Below are 19,632 nucleotides of genomic sequence, written 5' to 3' on the forward strand. Positions count from 1 at the left end.
TTTGACTGTCAACTGACTGTTCAGGCATTAACGTAACAGTTAAAGTGAAAATTCAACAGTTAAAGTTAATTTTTTCTTTTTTTTTGTTGTGTTTAATGGTGAAAATTTATTTACATGAGTGGTTAAAAAAACACAGACATAATAAATATATTGTACGCGAACGAAATTACCGATAATAACCTTGAAAAATATTTAATGCACAGTGAAATAAATATTTAACTGGCAGAAAACACACAAAATATTATCTTAATAATTAAACAACAGTACGACAGATAGTACGACATTTAATACCGACAGTACAAATATTACATAATATAATGAACAATACGACAAATAAGCGGTACGTTATTTGAAAACAAAAGATACGACAAACTTTAAGAATGACGATTAATAACCCATGCTATAAATAATAACATATAGATGATTGGGAGTGTAAACAACCCAGGTCCGCATTTTTCAAGGACTATGCAGACAGAAAAAGGACATGATTACCACCACGACGGTGATGACCATAAGGAAAACACGTATCCATCCACTTCGCCATGTTTGCCGGGGAAGAAGAGAGAATGTGTAACATCCCGATATTTTTATACGCGATACATCTACCAATTTATTAAATTTTATTTTTCAGTGAATAATTTATTTTATGGGTATAGTTTTATTTTAATTAATTATTATCAATCTATTTAGTTATTTGTTTCAATCCTTCTAATATAGTTATTTTGATAACTTGGTAATATAAAAGTTATTATTTTTTTATATCTTCTTTATTTTGTTATTTTTATAAACATATTGATTATATTTAATAATTAATATTGTTATATTTATTATTCTATTATTTTCATAATTGAAGAATTTTAATGTGAACATTTTAAATAAATAATATTTTAAATATTAATAAGAGTGGTGAGGTGGAGTTTTGAAAGAAAAAGATAAAAGAAATGAATTAATTAAAGAAAAAAATAGAGAGGATGATACGTGGGGTTTGGAAAAAATTTGGTTATTGGTAGTAGTTTTTAGATATTAACTAGTGTCTTACCCGTGCGTTCGCACGGGTTACCCGTCTGTCTCGCGCATTGGGTTTTAGGGCACTTTAATAAAATAGGGAAAATATATATATATTATATATATATAATATATATATATATATATATATATATATATATATATATATATATATATATATATATATATATATATATATATATACATGTAAGTTCATATTATAAGGTAAAATATTTTAAAATAGGTTAAAAATACCTGTTGGACCTTATAGTTGGTTTAATTTATCTAAGTTAATAGGACAATAAAGTTTATTGGGCCTTAGAATTCTAGCCTTGGTGCAGAAAACCTATTTTTATTGTTAGACCTAATTTGTTAATAGGCCCAAAAAAGAATCCTATTATTGGTATTGTTACATAACGCTGGAATTTAAAATGAAAGTAACGTTGGATTCATAAGCAATCAAAGAGTCTGTCTTTGGCATTGTTGGTGTAAGAAACGCAGGGGTTGGGTGATAAGTGTGAAGAACAAAATGTCGCAGCCAAGAAGGTATGTGCATGTGTTACTGTTTATGTTGTTTGCAGAGTTTATCATAAGATATTCATCCATTTAGAGGTCGCAATGTTGTTTTTGATTTCAGTTCACCCGATAGGTTGGAGTTGCAAACTCCATGGAAGCGGCTCACAGTTGAGAGGATACTGAGTGGGTCACAGGAGAATGATGATGTTATGGAGGAATGGAAGAAACAACATGAAAGATTGAATCGTGTCGACGATGCCGGTAAAGTTTCTGTAGAGGCTGCCAGGATTGTTGAAAATAAAGGGTAATCTTATAGTTTAATTTTGTTTTTTGTATTGAATTCCATTTTAACCTCTACAAAATTGAATGTGTTTCCGGAATAATGAGTTACAACTTAGTTTAATAAATAGTTTGTATGTTATTATGTTGAAGGGATGATGGAGATGGAATTGAATACATAATGATATCTTCTGATAGTGAGAGGTAAAGTTTATTTATAAGTGATAGGGAATATATTATCGTTATACGTATATTGATGCTGTTGTGTTTGCATTGTGCTGTAAATATGGTCTTAATTTCAGGGAAATGAGTCCTATACAGGAAGAGTTCGAAGAAGCGTACTGGACTCGTGAAGTTCATGATGTAAAGAAGTTTTGCTCAAATGTTATGGTAAGCAGTGTTCAAAGTCTATAGTTGTTGGCACGACTGGTGTTATACAGAGATGTAATGTAACTGATATTGTATGTCAATGAGTGCAGTATATTCCCTGCAGAAATAGTAGAGAAATGTGGGCTTGCTGGAATGTCAGAGATTACCCTCAATGATGTGGACAACGGGTACCCATATGAGTGCAATGTGAAGAAGAGGCCAAAAAAAAAAATGAAACATATTTGTATGGAGAATGGTTTGACTATGTAAGGGCAGCGGAACTGAAAGTAGGTGATAAAGTGCACTTTGTGATTTATTACCCGCCGGTGTTAGATATTATGGTAACAGTGGAGCGCAGTGGTGATCGTTGATAGAGCTGTTGGTTAGGCAATGTTTGTGGTGGATGTATAGGGCCGTTTTTTAGCAGTTTGGTTTGTATGGGATTTATGGTTTTGTTTTTTTTTTGTAATGGTGGATGTGAACCAAGATTAACAATTATGGCACTATGTATGGTTTTAAATTAAATATTATCAATTTTGGTTGTAAGTTTCATGGAATGAGCCAAATCTGCCATGTTTTTATGCAAAATTGATTACCATTCTGTTTTAAAATTAAGTATTGTTTATTATAAGTATTGAACAGGATATCTATCAAACTTGATCAGAATAGGGAACCTAATTTCATTATTGTTGGTATAAGTTGGGGTATGGCTCCTGTAAATGGTAGGCTATTAAATCTAATAGGTAAACACACAACAATGGACATATGAATAATTGAAAATTCAATTTAATAGTATATGTTAAAGAGTAGTATGATAATATTAAATGGTTATAAAATAGTTGTAATGTGTTATATTATATTGGGATGTGAAAGATCAAATGGGTTATGGGCAGTTATTGTTTTTCGTGAGGCATATAAATAAAACGAAAACTGTTTTGAAGTGATGTAAATGCAAAGAAGACTAATTGAACAATTGCATTGATTTCTATTGGACGGTGGAAAAGTAACAGGTATGTGAAGAGTCCATTTAGAGTGTTATATAAGTAATGTGCAGATAGTTTGATAGCACTAAACACTGAAGCATTCATCATTACTCTGCAATCAACAGTGTAAGCTGCGAATTTCTGAAAAGATGGAAGGAAGAGTTGATCAAGCAGTGAGAGGTAAAGGTAAACACATCATTTGAAAGTTTGCTCTGTTACATATTGTATTTAAAAGTTATATATGGTTGCATGCAGGTGAAGAAAACTCGGTCAACCAAATGGCTGTGGGGAAAGCTGTCACCTCTGATAACTCTGTGTATGTTTGAATTAGCTTATGTTGAGTATACGTTTTATGTTTTAATTTAGAATGTTTGATAACACATTTATTTATTGACCATGTTGTCTGTTTGTATAATGTTCCAGATGCCATGAACCTGTTGTTGATGATTTTAGTTGCCATGTAGAACAGCCTGCTAAGTTACAATATTGTATCTGGAAGCAAGATGTGTCCAACGGGAAGATGGCTCAGTCATGTCTTCTTGTAAGTTATTATTCGTTTTAAGCTTATTGTCTTTCCCTAACAGTTAATGGGATTATCTAATGTTGTTTTATATCAATATTGCAGGAAATTCCTGAGCATGTTGTGGCAAGTCGCTGGCTCCATGGAGCAAGGTTTGTAGATTTGGTTGACTGGGAAAGGGAAGTCAGGTATGAATGTGAAGTTCATCATACCGAAAAGGGTCAGATGTTCTTAGGGCGTGGTTGGTACAAATTTGCCAAGGAAAGGTGCCTGCTTGATGGAGACTCTATGGGCTTCAGCGTTAAGGATCCCATCAGCAAGGAGATACTTGTAACAATGTTGAAATATTAACAATGATGTCAAAGTTTGTTATAAGTATCTAAGTGTTTAACTTTTTGTAATTTTCTGGTGGACTTAGGTCCACCTTTATATTAATATATAAGATTTTGGTATTTAGATGTTATGCTATATATATATATATTATTTCTGTTACTTACATTGCTAATATGCTGTTAGTAATATATATTACAGCAGTTACTTGCAATACTAATATGCTGTTATTAATATAGATTACCGCTGTTACAGATTTACTCTGATCAATTCTAAAAACTTAGACATTGTTAAAAACTTCTTTATACACAACATTTGTAGTTTTCTCCCTGAATTTCTTTTCTTCATCATGTATCAGTATTTTGATTCCCTTTTTTGTTGTTACTCTTGACAATGCGACATAAATCTGGCCATGTGTGAATACATCTTTCGGTAAGTACAAACCAACATTATCCAATGACTGTCCCTGTGATTTGTTAATTGTCATAGAATAGGAAACTATAATAGGGAACTGTCTCCTATTCAGTTTGAATGGCCATGGTGATTGGGATGGTGACATGTCCATTCGAGGTATGTAAACCAAATTTCCCAAACCTTTACCACCCATTATTGAAGCCTCCAGTACATGGGCTGCCATCTTTGTTATACACAGCCTTGTGCCGTTACATAAACCTTCAGCCTGATCTATATTTCTCATGAGCATTATAGGTGTCCCAACCTTTAGTTTTAAGTGATGGTTTGGCAATCCTGATGTTCGGAGGGAACTTAGAAATTCTGGTGTGAGGATATCAACTACTGCTGGGTCATGAATCTCAGACTTGTCAACTGAATTTGCGTTGTAGTAGTCACGAATCTCTCCTACATTGTTGACCAAACAGAATTAGTAAAAGCAAAAATTAGATTAATATAATCCATTAAATTACATATTTTTGTTGCTTAACCTGGCATCAAGCTAAGTATATGGTCATTGATCTGATCAACAATCTGCAGTGTAGAGGCAAGTATCGCTCGACTTTTAAGGTAATCAACACATTGGAAATTATTTATGAAATCAGGGTATGTGCTATTGACAATGGCCACGATTGGATCATCAAATTATGTTATCAGAATATCAGGTGGTATGTTGATTTCGGCGGTGCCGTCATTAGGCTCAGATATTCGGCCCTCTCCTATTCTTAAAAGCCAATCTGAAAACTGTGCTATCTCATTTTTGTCAGTCTGTGTTGATCCTGTTCGTAGCCGCATGTTTCTTGTCAATGTTAATACCTCAACTGAATGCCATATGTAAGATGCATTTATGGCACAGTGTACAATATCGGAACGACTGCCTCTGGGGACGACAGGTAAAATCTGTCTGAAATCGCCCCCGAAAACAACAACCTTTCCACCGAATACATCAGTTGAATTTTTGTCTGCACTCATAACATCTTTCAAAGTTCTGTCAAGCGATTCTATTGCATACTTATGCGCCATTGGTGCCTCATCCCATATTATAAGCTTTGTCTGTCGTAACATGTCTGCGACATCATCGTTGAATTCAACCTTGCAAGTAGAATTGTCCATAGTTGGTACCGGTATCCTGAACTTTGAATGTGCAGTTCTACCTCCTGGAAGTAACAATGATGCTATACCGCTAGTTGCAACAGTTAAACATATATCGTGTTTTGATCTTAATGCACCTGCGAGTGTTCTCCACATATATGTTTTTCCGGTACCACCATAACCATGAAGGAAGAAAACCGCAGGTTTTTGAGACTCCACAGCGTGGATGATTTTTTCATAAATACTTCTTTGCTCATCTTAGGAACATAATATTGATTGTAGAACGGTGTTAGAATAATTGATTCATAGAATTTCAAAGCGTAAAATAAAATGAATTTAATTGACGCAATAGTTACCTGTAAGAGCAGCAAACAGATTTTCAAATTCTGAGTTCATTGATGCTGTATCATAATTACGCTCATCATATATGAGCCTGTTTCCCAACTGTTCAAGAACATAAGCATCCGGATATGGAATAGGACTAAAATCCTTTAGTGTCCTTCTATTTGCCTGAAGCAGTTTCTCAATTTCTATTAAAGTCAAATTTTGTAACTCTTCTTGTGTGAGGTCCAATTCTGCATTGATATGAGAAATTGAGTTATAATACTGTTGGTAAGTCATCTGTAGGTTGTTATTAACAAATTGTTTTGTTTGCTATTTTATTATGTCTAACAAACCTGGATTAGCAGCCAATGCTCTTTGTGTATGTAAGACACCATCAGATAATAGGAGCCAAGTTTGTTTCCAAACATGTGCAGGGCGATTAACAGCACCAGACAAAAGCATGATAACAAACAGTTTTCGAAGAAAATGACCAGTCCCCCAATGACTTGCCTCCTTTATAGCAGCTATGTATTCTTTGTCGTCTTCAAGAAATCCCATTGCAAAGCATGCATCTCTGAATGTATCATACTGAATGTTATCCACGGTCCTGATTTCCTCATATGTTGTTGGTCCTTTTGCCACCGTCAACATCATGCGCAGGTAAAACAGTTCACCAGTTGTTGGCGGAACCCATATGAGACGTCCAATGGTGAAGCCTTTTTTCCGCGGTTTCCATTCTCTCTTTTTTTGTGGTAAACAAACTTTGAGACAAACTGACCATAAGTTAATGTTTGTGCCTCTTCATATTTAGCATTTGCTACCAGCCATGCAGTAAACATTGATTCAGTCACACTTGCAGTTTCCAGCACATTTTCCATGCGTGCATAATCTGTATAGTATATAGGTTTCTCCCCAACCAAATGATAGAACATACGTTCCACAGCTGGTTTTCTGCCATGAATATTGTAAGAGTAAATGCGCCAGCATGCTTCACTGGGTGAGACATACCTGCAGTCGAGATATTGTTGGATCTCATCAACAGGTTGATTGCTATTTGTTGAAACTGCTGCTGTTATTCTGTCATAGCCTTTATTGATATATTTGAAAAGATATTTTATGGAAGTACTCTGATTACACCATTCCATGTTTATATGTGCCTGGTATTTCATAAGAAATCTGGTATTATATGAAACCACATGTCTGTTGTCCAAGGTGATACCATTTTTTTCAATAGTGAAGGTTTTTGATCTTCTCCTATACAGCGGATATCCCTCTGCATCAACAATAGTGTCTTCAATAAACTTTTTGGGGTAGTATTTAGAACATCGTCCATTCTTCATACATTGTGAGGTCACGCGAGCAAGCCCACAGGGTACATGCATCATATGTGCCCTAACCAATTTGTATAAATTGGGATGAACAGTCGGGTCGGGAATTTCAGCAGAAATGATCTTGTCTATGTCAGATGGTGTTGGGTATTTGCTCTTAGGGTGTAGGAATATCAAGATGTGAGCATGTGGCAATCCGCGCTTTTGGAATTCGATGGTGTACATATCTATTAAATTGAAAGTTAGTTCGATGTAATATTTTGGTACTACACAGACACATGATTGAAAAGTAGTATAATTAAATGAAACAACTTACATGCAATCACTTTTCCCACGACATGGTGTTTTGTAATATCATCCATGAGGGTATCAAACTTTATTTTGAAAACTTTTGAAATGATATCTGGCCTATCATGGGGTTGTAGACCTGTGCCTGACAATGCTCTTTTAATTTCAGGCCAATTTGGGTTGCAGGTAAAAGTAACAAATAAATCAGGGAATCCCAATTGACTTGAAATGGCCATACCGTCAAAATATAGTTGATCCATATATCTCTTGCTACCAACAAATGTTGATGGCAGAACAACTCGTTTTCCTCGCTTTTGGTGTTCATTTCTTGTATCGCAATCAGTTTGAGCGGCCAAATTATTATATTTGCCCACTCTTAATTTCGACTGATTATCTCTCAACCAATTCAGTCGTTCGGATTCCATCATAGCATAGCCGTCGACTAAGAATTGTTGAAATAGGCGTCTTGAGTAAAGTAGTGTTTTTGCCTCTTTGCGACGTTGTTGTAACCGGTAAGAAAACCAATCCTTAATGCTTTGACGGTTTCTCTTAGTGACCTCAGTTTCATGGCGATATTTGTGCATTATATTTTTCCTGTAACCATCTTCCCCATAAGGAAATATAAGAGGATACTGATAAGCCAAATATGCTGGGTGAAACTCATCTATTCGTTGCAAACCACCATTGCGGCGCTGAATTAAGATGTCCCTTTTATCAGCAGAATCAATGTCTCCCACAATGAGTGCAGCCACTTCTGAGACAGTAGGTTTGTTGTAAACACGGCCATCTTCGGATCTATCAGAAATAAGCCTGAGTTTTAAATCTGTGAAAGAATTTTTCCTTAAAACATCCCTTGCCATTCTAAAAGCTTTGGCATGAACATTGTGCTGATCTAACATCATCTTGAGCTTTTTGACAACCGGTCGCTCGATGCCTTTGTTGTCCCTGTTTATTTTTCGCAGCCATGAATAAATAGTTTAACATAATATTTTTATAAAACAATTGTGTAATTATGTCTGAGCATGCTTACTTGAAACATTTTATTCTGTGTTCAACTTCATTGTCCGTGTCATAGATGTATAATTGAGCATATTGCGGAGGTTGTCCTGTTTCTGGCAGCAGTGTACCAATTCGATGACAGGTCTGACCCTGCAGTCTCAAAGTAGGGGGTCCACCTCTTTTAGAATATGTTGTGTCGAACTTCATTCCAGGGGAAGTGAATGAGAACATTGCGTTGTATGTTCGTATGTTAGCCTGGTAGTTTTTACTATCTGAATATGTGTTATTAAATAGAAGATCTTGCAACACCTGTGGAGGTTGCTCAAGGAACGGAAGAACAATTTTTCCTCCACGGCAACAACGATAAAAGCGAGGAGTTGCTGTAATTTTGTGTCTATTCACTTTTTCTTGGTACCACATACATGCTTGGCAGTGTGCGCATTCATAACTTTGGTCGCCAATATCGTAATATTCTGAAAGAAGAAACCACAATACTAAATATGTCTATTAACAGAAGAAGTGTACATCATTTGGTTATCAGTGTATGATATGGAAATACCTTGAAGATGGGCCTCCTGTAATTGTGCCGGGTCTGAATCTTCGTCAGAGCCGGAACTATTAGAAGAATTTAAATTATTGTCAGAGTTGGAGTCATCATTGTCTTCATAATGAGATTCAACAGACACATTATGATTTGAGGTAGATGGATGATCCATGGACTGACTTGACATATTATAATTTGAAGTAGATGCATGATCCATGTTCTGACTTTGACTAACAATGTTGTTCGTATTTTGAACCCTACTAACTTCAGTATTGAACAAATTTCTCAATCTTTTTCTGTTATCCAAGATTATTTTCCTTCTCTTTCTAGCCATAGCCGTTTCAATAGTGGTTTCATATGTTACAGAAGATGTAAAATTATGATTTAAATGGGAAGTGAGGTTGCTTGATCTGACACGGTTTCGATAATCCCTCTTTGCTTTAAGAATAAGCTTTCTCCTCTTTCTTGCAATGGATGTTTGAGGAGCAGTGTTTTTAACAACATCTGTTTCCATCACAAACACAAAAGTAGGATGAATAATAATACTACAAATAAGATTGATTTGTATAGATTTATGCACACAATATGAGATGTATAGCATGCTACTTCATGATTTTGAATACTAAAAGTTTACAGTTTCTAATTGAAGGGGAATTGGTGGGTTCAAATGTCATGAATGCAGTATTGATTTTAATTTTTCTTTCATACTTGAATATATATGAAATTGGAACTGAATATGAATAGAATGATGGTTATAGATTTAAATTACTACTTATCCCTCCCTTATAACTGTTGTGTGTGTTAAATGTATTTAATTTAATCTATACAGATTATTTATAATATTTTATTTGATGGATGTGTTACTCTTTTAAAAAGACTTTAAGTCAAAACTAATATTATAAGTAAATAGAAACTGAACAGTTAACCCACTTTCTGCATGTACCAAGTACTTGTTTCCTATTGCACTGAATAGAAGTTTAGCATTGCAACTGCCTGCGGTTAGGGTTCCGACAATGGCATCTTCACACGGTGGTCCTTCTGTGCGTATTCCCTCTGATGATGAAAATGATTTCAGGTATGAGTAGATAATTTTATTTCACAATTGCTTTGCGGTAGAAAATAGGGTATACCGGTATACAAAATATGGTAGTGTGGTAATAACACTTAACAACATTTAGTGATGGGTGTAGTATCAATATAGCGCAATGTTGTATTATGTGTGGTATTTGTCAAGAAATCAAATGTGACTGAATGACTATTGTTGGTTTTTATTGTTGGATTTCATATCCCGTCGTTGCTCGGCATATGACTATTGCTTAGTAAAGAATGCTTCATATGCGGTTTGTTTTTAATCCATATTTGATGTTGGAACAGCGATGATCAGGCAATGGAAATCATAGAAGATTTGGTAAAGGAAACAGGGTACGATCCTAAGGTGGAAAGAAAACGCAGGAATAAACAGCGCAATGTCACTGCTGATCGTGTTGTGACGAATGTTGATGTTGTCGCACAAAATAGCGCAATGGTTAAAAGCAATCCCAATGCAGGACCTGTAAAGATAAAAGAGGAATCAACAGACATTGACACAAATGAAATCAAAGTTTCTGAAGTTGGTGAACCAAGTGGATCAAAAGAGGGTAAGAAACAAAAGGGTAAAGTGGTGAAAAAAGCAAAGGTCGGTACAGACATTACTGTAGACAGTTCGACAGGGGCTCAAAATTTTTTCTGGAACACCCATGTTACAAATGCTAAATCTACACAGCAGAATGTAATGGTAAGGAGATATTTGAATATTTGCAGCATGTTATTGAAAATGTAAATAGTATATATCGTTAATAGTTACCTTATTTCTTGTATGCAGCATTTCCCTAAGGAAATCGCCAAAAGATGCCTCCGTCGCTTTCAAGATGAAATCAACCTGCTGGATGTGAGGACGAAGAACATTGTTACCTGTCAGGTTCACAAAGCTAACAGAAAAGGAATACCCCAGCCATATGAAAAGTACATGGCCCTGGGATGGTACGAATTCACCAAATCTCTTAACCTGCGTAATGGGGATACAATAGCGTGGAGTATGTTGCGATTCTCTCCGTATATCTATGTGAAGGTTGAAAGACAATGAAGAAACTGCTGCTATTTGCAAACCGTGTACTATACCCAAATTTTAATGGTTACATTATATGTTGGGAATGTTATTTTGGTACATTGTGTTATATATATTCTGCTACATGTTATTTTGTAAGCACTTTATCCAAAATGTGAACACAGTAATATTGTGACCACTGGAAGATCTAATCTATAATCGTTTTCGGGACAAATTTTTTAAGTTCTCCTATTATATTCTATTAATCCGCTCTGATATGCTGTTAGTTAAAATGAAATCTGTCCCATAATATTGTATCAACATTATAGTAAGATCAGACATAAAATTATTTATTGATAGTTAACATAGTCAAATGTTAAAAGTCCTGGTGTTTGTTTGTGAGACACAATCCATGTTTTAGTTTATAATGTAATGACAGAAAACTTAAATTCTGCTAATCCAAACAAATCGTTCTTTGCAACATCATTATTGTAACTAACATTAAAAATAATAAAAAAGGAGCACCCCGTTATAAGAGGTATAGTTAAAATGGAATGTTTGATATATGATCAAAAAGAATCAAAATAATTAATAATAGTATATATAATATGTAGTTCAATTTGAATCATTTGAATATAATAAGCCAAAGAAACCATTGATAATTCTTAAATCAAATTGAACATAACAGAAGCACATAGCCAGTATTCATGCACTAATTATTACAGAAAATGAAATCACACACATGATTAAAAGCAAAGGAAACTATTATTCAGTTTTTATAACAAACACCTAAGCAAAACACACACAAAATAAAAATATTCCTAATCAATCTTCTCCATTTTAATTATCTTCTTCAGCTTGTTTGATGACAGTTCCCCATCAATAGATTCACTTGATGCAGCAGGAAGATGTCTCTTACCACCAGGTGTGACAGCATTCGGCTTGTGTTCAGATGTAATTTCCAGGTCCTGCAATGCCACGATGAAGACTATTAGTTAGGAATATTGATATAAATGTAAGTCGGTAAGTGTTAGTAATATTGATCTAAATGTAAGTAGGTAAGTGTGTTGCAGTGAGACTTACTGTAACCAATTCACAGTCTTCATTGGCATCTGTTTTAGCTTCATCAACACTCTCTTTAATCTATATATTGTTAAACACAATTTTCAATATAACATAATCACAGGAAAAGCAAAAAAATGCATACACAGTTTAAAATTTCTACCTCCAGAGTATCAGGTACGACAGTTTGGATTGGAATAGGTTCCTTGAGAATTTACCAAAGAAAAACAAAATCAGGCCAAAAATTGTTATAATATGAAGTCCTCTTTTATAAAACAAATGTCAGTTTATTAGAGCTGACCTCATCTGTTCCCCATTTTTCCTTAAGTTGCTGGATAATAGGATCATTTTTTATAATCATAACGACGGAACAGTTCTTCCAGCGTGGATGCCACTTAACCTTCATAGCCATTTCCAACTTCAACAACTGATCAAGTGCTAACGGAAAGTCCAATGGATCATTAATTCCAGCCTATTTAAACAACTGGCCATATTAGTGTACACAGAGTATTGAAAAGTACATTCTAATTCGTCTGCACAATATAAATATAACCTGAATCATAGTGTTACGAAGTTGCGATGCAGATAAACCCAACAGCATTTCACATTCTCTGTTCCAGAAGACAAAATTGCAGCTTTGGCCCCCGTGAGTAACCTCAATTTCAATCTTATACCTGAACATCATAAGAAGTCGTTCCGTTAAAAAAGCCGACAACATAGAAACATCAAAAACATGACAGAAACAACATCTATTAGGTGAGAACAACTAAAACCTAAGGACTTCAACCATGGTTTCATGACCAGCTTCACACTCAAAGGGGGGGCTGTCCCCGCGCGCTATAGATTGACACATATGGCAGGCACGATAGAACCATCCAAACGGAGATGCTACTAATAATTTTGTTGTAGCGACAGTAGCGCAAAATGTAACCTGGACAAATAGCCGCCAAAATCAGAAACATGTGACACACTAAACAATGAGGTTATAATTACGATAATATAGGAAAATAGAAAGACATACATCCGTAAGTTGAATAATCTCAGCAATAGGCAAAACAACAGCCTTTGAGAACAATTTTTGCACAGGAGTGAGCTGTTGATTTTCAGAACTTTGGGAGGAATATTGGGAATTCCCTCCAAGTTGGTCAGACAGGGTTACCTTGCTCTCCTCAGGCATTCTGCAGAGCATGGATCATTATCAAATTCATACATGAAAAAAATAATTGCATAAAATGGATGACACTATCAACATACCTATCAATAAAGTCTTTCATGATCGGAAAATCAGCATCAACACATAAAAGGGTCACATTGTAGGTGTTTGTCACAGACAGAGGATACTTTCCTGCAAATTCAAATTACACCTTGTCAATATATTTATCACAGATTTTTTTTATTTAGTATTAATTTATAAAATAAGTCATGGAATAACCTTCTTCCTTCACTTTGGCATACTGAAGCAACACAACTGTAGGTAGTGATGCAGCAACCCTAACTTTGTTAAACTTGATGAACTGATCCGCGTATGATTCCCACAGAGTACAGTTCAACATGTTGTTGCTAAACCATGATCACAACACATTAAGATATATAACATGATTCATATATGAGGCAGTTTAATGTATAAAAAAACAAACCTGTGATCACGCAACATCATGCTAATTTGCTGCTTCTTTGCACCTGACTCAGTCTGCGCATAACCAATACTATCCACCATTCCAACGACATCTGAAATAAATTTATTAATTTCACACGGCTATAATGCACCAAAACATGAGACAATAAAAAAACCAAAAACCATACTCACGAATCAGAACATGTTTGTCAAACCTCCCTGTTATGATGTCTGAAAAACTTGTAAATAAAATCGATTTCGGGGGTATCTCATGTTTGTCTTCATCAAGAACAGACGTTCCAGCAGTAAACTTTATCATATATCTGTGTCCCGATGCCCTGAAGGCCAGAACATAAGGCACCACCTTAAAATTAGATACAGTATAAGTATGGCCTAATAAGCATTTTTCGGTGAAAACCGACACATGCGGTGCTGGAACAACAGCATGAATATCATCTCCCTGCAGCAGAAACCAACAAATGATTCAAACTATACAAACATAGGTAAATGATAAACATACTGAAACATAAACAGGGTAATCACCAATTTGTCAACAAAGATCATTTCAAAATGTTCCTTGCTGTTGGAGACAACTTTCCATCGGTGGTGAATCCTAACAACAATCTTCCAAAGCTCTTTTCCATCATTGATCTCTGCTATTCTCTCAACAGGCCTTGACATGATAATGCAAATTCACACTGCACTGAATGATTACCGCAGAAGTTAGCAAGCATGGAAAGAGAAGAATGAAATCACTGATAAATAGGCAAGCCATTTAAACACATAATTACTGCAATTGTGCAGTTTGGAACGTGGAGAGGCACAGAGTAATGGTCCTTACATAACTGCAGCAACATGAGAAGCTGTGAGGGTGAAACTTCCACAGTCATAACTGCCGCAGCCCACCATGCAGTTGAAGGATCAAAAATTCTGTAGTAACCACCAAAGCTTATGTGGATCATTGAGAGAAGAGTTGCTGATGTGGATAGCCTAAGAAAGTCTCAAATGGTAGACTTTTCTTATATGATAGATTTGGAACCTAATTAGTACACAAATAAACCCTTTCTTAGTACACGGAAATAAAATATTACAGTACACAGGCTAACATATATTAATTAATTATTTTTCAACCAGCTATCAAGGTAGACTTAATTGGAGTTAGGGGAGGAATTTTCTTTCACAGCTAGTGTATCTTTCAACCATCTATCAAGGTAAACTTGTTTGGAGTCAAGGGTCGATTTTTCTTTCAAATCTCGGGTATCTTTCAACCATCCATCAAGGTAAACTTGGTTGGAGTTAGGGTTGACTTTTGCTTTCTCAGCTCGCATATCTTTCAACCATCCATCAAGGTAAACCTGGTTGGAGTCAAAGTTGGATTCTACTTTCTTAGCTCGGGTATCTTTCAACCATCCATCAAGGTAAACTTGGTTGGACTCTGAGTTGGCTTTGGCTTTCTCGACTCTGGTATCTTTTAACCATCCATCAAGGTAAACTTGGTTGGAGTCAGGGGTGGATTTTTCTTTCTCAGATAGGATATCTTTCAACCATCCATCAAGGTAAACTTGGTTGGATTCATGGGTGGATTTCACTTTTTCATCTCGGGTATCTTTCAACCATCCATCAAGGTAAACTTGGTTGGAGTCAGAGTTAGATTTTGCTTTCTCAGCTCGAGTATCTTTCAACCATCCATCTAGATAAACTTGGTTAGAGTCAGGGATGGAATTTTCTTTCTTGGCTCGAGTATCTTTCAACCATCCATCAAGGTAACCCTGTTTGGTGTCTGGGTTGGCTTTCTTGGCTCTAGAATCTTTCAACCATCCATCGAGGTAAACTTGGTTGGAGTTAGGGTTGACTTTTACTTGGTCAGATCGGGTATCTTTCAACCATCCATCAAGGTAAACTTGGGTAGAGTCAGGGTTGGTTTTTGCTTTCTCGCCTCTGGTATCTTTCAACCATCCATCAAGGTAAACTATGTTGGAGTCAGAGTTAGATTTTTCTTTCTCAGTTTGGGTGTCTTTCAACCATCCATCAAGGTAAACTTGGTTGGAGTCAGAGTTAGATTTTGCTTTTTCATCTCGAGTATCTTTCAACCATCCATCGAGGTAAACCTGTTTGGAGTCTGGGTTGGCTCTGGTATCTTTCAACCATCCATCGAGGTAAACTTGGTTGGATTTAGGGTTGGCATTTACTTTCTCAGCTCGGGTATCTTTCAACCATCCATCGAGATAAACTTGGTTGGAGTTAGGGTTGGCGATTTCTTTCTCAGCTCGGGTATCTTTCAACCATCCATCAATGTAAACTTGTTTGGAGTCAGGGATGACTTTTGATTTCTCAGCTCGGGAATCTTTCAACCATCCATCAAGGTAAACTTGGGTGGAGTCAAGGTTGATTTTTGCTTTCTCAGCTCGGGTGTCTTTCAACCATCCATCAAGGTAAACTTGGTTGGAGTCAAGGTTGACTTTTGCTTTCTCAGCCCGGGTATCTTTTAACCATCCATCAAGGTAAACTTGGTTGGAGTTAGGGTTGGATTTTGCTTTCTCGACTCTAGTATCTTTCAACCATCCATCAAGGTAAACTTGGTTGGAGTCAGGAGAGGGTTGTTGGTTCCTTAGTTCAGGGTTTTTGAGCCAGCCATCAAGGTAAGGCTGATCAACTTGGTTCAAGTGTCTTGCAAAGCTTCCATGGTCATTCTACAATATGATTAAATAAAGTGATATAAATGAGTGACAAATTAACTACTTGTTTTAGATGGTATATATATGATTAAGAAAACACAAGCGCGATGGGACACATTATGTTGTACAATGAGAAAAAACTCATTATGTATATATAGCAGATAGATACATAATTTGAAACATAAGAATAGGAATTATAATATTTTTAATTCCATTAAAGCAATAAACAACATAACTTTGTTAAATCGTATAGAACAACTTAATTCTGAATGTGTTAATGCTTGTAAAACAAAGGAGAATGATCTTAGAAGCATGCATTAAGTTCTACATACTTGTACAATTGTGAATAAAGATGAAAATAATAGATTTTGAACATGTTGAATTTTATTTAATTTAACATGCATGCACAATTGAAAAAAAGAAAGATGATAATGATAGATTATGAATATGTTGAATTTTATTTAAGTTAACATGCATGCACAATTGCAAATAAAGATGAAAATGATATATTATTATGAAAAATAGTTGATGAAAAATATAAATTTAAAAGATAGAGATATGCATGTAAAGTTAGTAACTCACAATCAAAGAGAGCATGAGAAAAGGGAGTAGAGACAAAACTACTCTGTATGCCATTGCTTTATGTGATTGTTACTGTGAGAAAACTGTTTTGCTATGAAATGTGCATTGAAGAGGAAGTGAGCTGAGCTATTTATAAGTGAGTAGGCAGAAAAACTATAAATAAGTTTTATAATTTATTTCTTATAATTTATATGTTCTTATGTAAGAATCTGTTTGATATATGCTTATAGTTTATTTTTGTCAAATTTATAGTTTATTTTGATAAGTTATTTCTAGTAGGTTACAATTTATCTTATTTCTTTTCTTTCAATTCTGTCATTCTAATTTTAATTAAAATATAAAAGAAATCATTAAAAATATTTTTTTTTATCTCATTTCATATTTTTAAACTTAATTTTATAAATTTAAATTGTCATATGCAATAAATAATTTATTGACTATTAATTATATATTTTTTAATAAAAAGAGCGTAACTTAACAAATTTTGTGCGGACATAAACAGTATGAAAAGCAGAGTTGTTTTTGTGATATTGTGTATATAATTTCTTGTTTTATTTCTTAACTATGCCTCTATTATATTAATAAAAAAATACATTATTAAACATATATCTTTTTTAATATTATTTTACTTTTAGTCCAACCTTAATTTTACTAAAGTCAATCTGTTAACTAATTGTCTATCTTTTTTAATATTATTCTTCCATTTCATAAAAAATGTCTTATTTATATTTTTTCTGTTTTAAAATAATATTAGTCCTTTTAAAATACAAATGAGGCATTTATTGTTATTTTTCATTATTGTCCACCTATTTATTAACTTGAATTATACTATCTCCGTTCCTTTTTATAAGAGAAAATTCACTTTTTAGATTCATTGAATAATCAATGTATCTAGTCTATAAAGAGACCAAATACATTAGTTATTCAATGAACATAAAAAATGACTTGTCTCTTATAAAAAGGAACGGAGGTAGTATTTAACTATTTTATTAACTATAATTAATTGAGATAATTTAATAAACGATATTATTTTTATCATTAAAATCACACCTATCTAATTATTTAAAATCAAACCTACCTAAGATATACTTCACCAAATAAATCCATAGTACTGTCAATATTTTGTAGATATAAAAACATACTCCGATGAAATTTTAGGTTCGAATTCCAATGATATGTCTTAAGCATTGTATTTTCCTTCTTTGTCTATCTGTATTTGAATATACCATTAAAATTGTAATAAAATTACATAAAATCACAAAAAATAGTTTAATTTTGTTAAGCGTTTTGCTAACCAGTGCCCTCAGGTATTTAATATTTTGATTTCCAAGGTATTAAATACACAGATTATTGAGATAAAATTACTATTTTAAAATTTTAATCATTGTTCTGAGGGCACTGATTAGCATTTCTTTTTTGTTAAATTCACCTGTGCTATATTTATAGGTGCTCAGTAGTAGGGAAAAACCTAACCTATGTTTCTATGTTTGATGACTAGTATACATCATGAATACTAAGTGTCTTTTTGTAATCATGCTTTGGTTAGTAATTTTTTTGTCTCATAAGTGTCTCAATTGCAGCTTTAGAATAATGATGTAATTATTATTTCTTTCCATTACTATATCCCTATATATTAACTTTCACGTTTATCAACTTCTCCACTACCTATAATAAATAAGAATACTTTAAAAAATAATATTAATTTTATTATTAAAAACATTCATCTAATCATTTTTTTTAAATCCTTATGAGACGGAGAGAGTACTATCAATCTTCTGCCAAATCTTACGATACCAAAGTTTAGGAATTTAGGACCTATGAAATACTAATGTGATAAATAAAGCTGACACAATCACGGCTTGCTTATTTTTATTAATTTTAATTAATATTAATAATAATATTTTTAGCAAAGAGAGAATCATATATTAAAATGTACGTACTTGAATAAATTTAATAATAAGAAAAATAATGAATAGTATATTTATAATATAAAGAGAACAACTATTTCAAAATAAAAAAATATGAATAAATTGGTTTTTTTAAAACGTGGTAATAAATTTAAAAAAACACCAAAATATAAGCAACATTTTAAAGTGGTTGGTTCTAGACGGGTGCAGTTACCGTGCATAGATAAAAATCTATGCACCATGCATAGATTATTATGGATCCTTGGATCAAATTCTAGACATCAATTGTTATTACTCAATACTTAATACTCACCACTCAATACTCAATACTCAATACTCAATACTGGATTTCCAATGACTTATGTAGGCTTATGCATGGTGCATAAGGAAATCCTTATGCATATTAGCCAAAGGCGTTCTAGACTAATATATTTTGTGATTTTCATTTCTGATCCTTTTATTTTAATTTATTTTAATTTTCATAATTAACAGAAATACTATCTAAATTTTAGAATTCAATATGTAAAATTTAGAATTAAAATATTTAAGAACGTTTTGCTCTAACAACAAAACCTTTTTCTTTTTTATTATTTTAAGTTGGTAATTTTTGGACTCTACAATCTGAATTAAATTTGAATTCTATAATTTAAAAAAAAATCATTATTATTTTTATAATAAAGC

General features: G+C 33.8%; 5 protein-coding genes and 1 pseudogene across 5 annotated transcripts; all 6 read right to left on the reverse strand.

Annotated features, from left to right (window-relative positions):
* Positions 1-4,282: 4,282 nt before the first annotated feature.
* On the reverse strand, positions 4,283-5,775 carry LOC131657592 (uncharacterized; annotated as a pseudogene).
* LOC131657593 (uncharacterized) lies at positions 5,702-6,519 on the reverse strand. Its single transcript, XM_058926975.1, has 2 exons — positions 6,222-6,519; positions 5,702-6,119 (listed from the first exon to the last, which is right to left on the reverse strand). The coding sequence occupies exons 1-2, from the start codon at positions 6,517-6,519 to the stop codon at positions 5,881-5,883; spliced, it is 537 nt and encodes a 178-aa protein (XP_058782958.1). The 3' UTR covers positions 5,702-5,880.
* On the reverse strand, positions 6,519-9,541 carry LOC131657594 (uncharacterized). The gene is made up of 4 exons (XM_058926976.1): positions 9,043-9,541; positions 8,515-8,956; positions 7,513-8,429; positions 6,519-7,423 (listed from the first exon to the last, which is right to left on the reverse strand). Exons 1-4 carry the CDS (start codon positions 9,539-9,541, stop codon positions 6,519-6,521), a joined length of 2,763 nt encoding a protein of 920 aa, XP_058782959.1.
* A 2,363-nt stretch (positions 9,542-11,904) lies between these two features.
* On the reverse strand, positions 11,905-12,627 carry LOC131654956 (uncharacterized). Its single transcript, XM_058924878.1, has 4 exons — positions 12,474-12,627; positions 12,336-12,377; positions 12,194-12,253; positions 11,905-12,078 (listed from the first exon to the last, which is right to left on the reverse strand). Exons 1-4 carry the CDS (start codon positions 12,582-12,584, stop codon positions 11,932-11,934), a joined length of 360 nt encoding a protein of 119 aa, XP_058780861.1. The 5' UTR covers positions 12,585-12,627; the 3' UTR covers positions 11,905-11,931.
* Positions 12,628-12,665: 38 nt separating this feature from the next.
* On the reverse strand, positions 12,666-14,466 carry LOC131657595 (uncharacterized). The gene is made up of 7 exons (XM_058926977.1): positions 14,331-14,466; positions 13,810-14,247; positions 13,605-13,732; positions 13,427-13,517; positions 13,194-13,350; positions 12,946-13,103; positions 12,666-12,846 (listed from the first exon to the last, which is right to left on the reverse strand). The coding sequence occupies exons 2-7, from the start codon at positions 13,887-13,889 to the stop codon at positions 12,666-12,668; spliced, it is 795 nt and encodes a 264-aa protein (XP_058782960.1). The 5' UTR covers positions 13,890-14,247; positions 14,331-14,466.
* A 352-nt stretch (positions 14,467-14,818) lies between these two features.
* Positions 14,819-17,179, reverse strand: LOC131654957 (uncharacterized). Its single transcript, XM_058924879.1, has 2 exons — positions 17,045-17,179; positions 14,819-16,477 (listed from the first exon to the last, which is right to left on the reverse strand). Exons 1-2 carry the CDS (start codon positions 17,096-17,098, stop codon positions 14,936-14,938), a joined length of 1,596 nt encoding a protein of 531 aa, XP_058780862.1. The 5' UTR covers positions 17,099-17,179; the 3' UTR covers positions 14,819-14,935.
* Between the last annotated feature and the right edge of the window lie 2,453 nt (positions 17,180-19,632).

Source organism: Vicia villosa, linkage group LG3 (genome assembly GCF_029867415.1).
Source record: "Vicia villosa cultivar HV-30 ecotype Madison, WI linkage group LG3, Vvil1.0, whole genome shotgun sequence".
Taxonomy (NCBI): domain Eukaryota; kingdom Viridiplantae; phylum Streptophyta; class Magnoliopsida; order Fabales; family Fabaceae; genus Vicia; species Vicia villosa.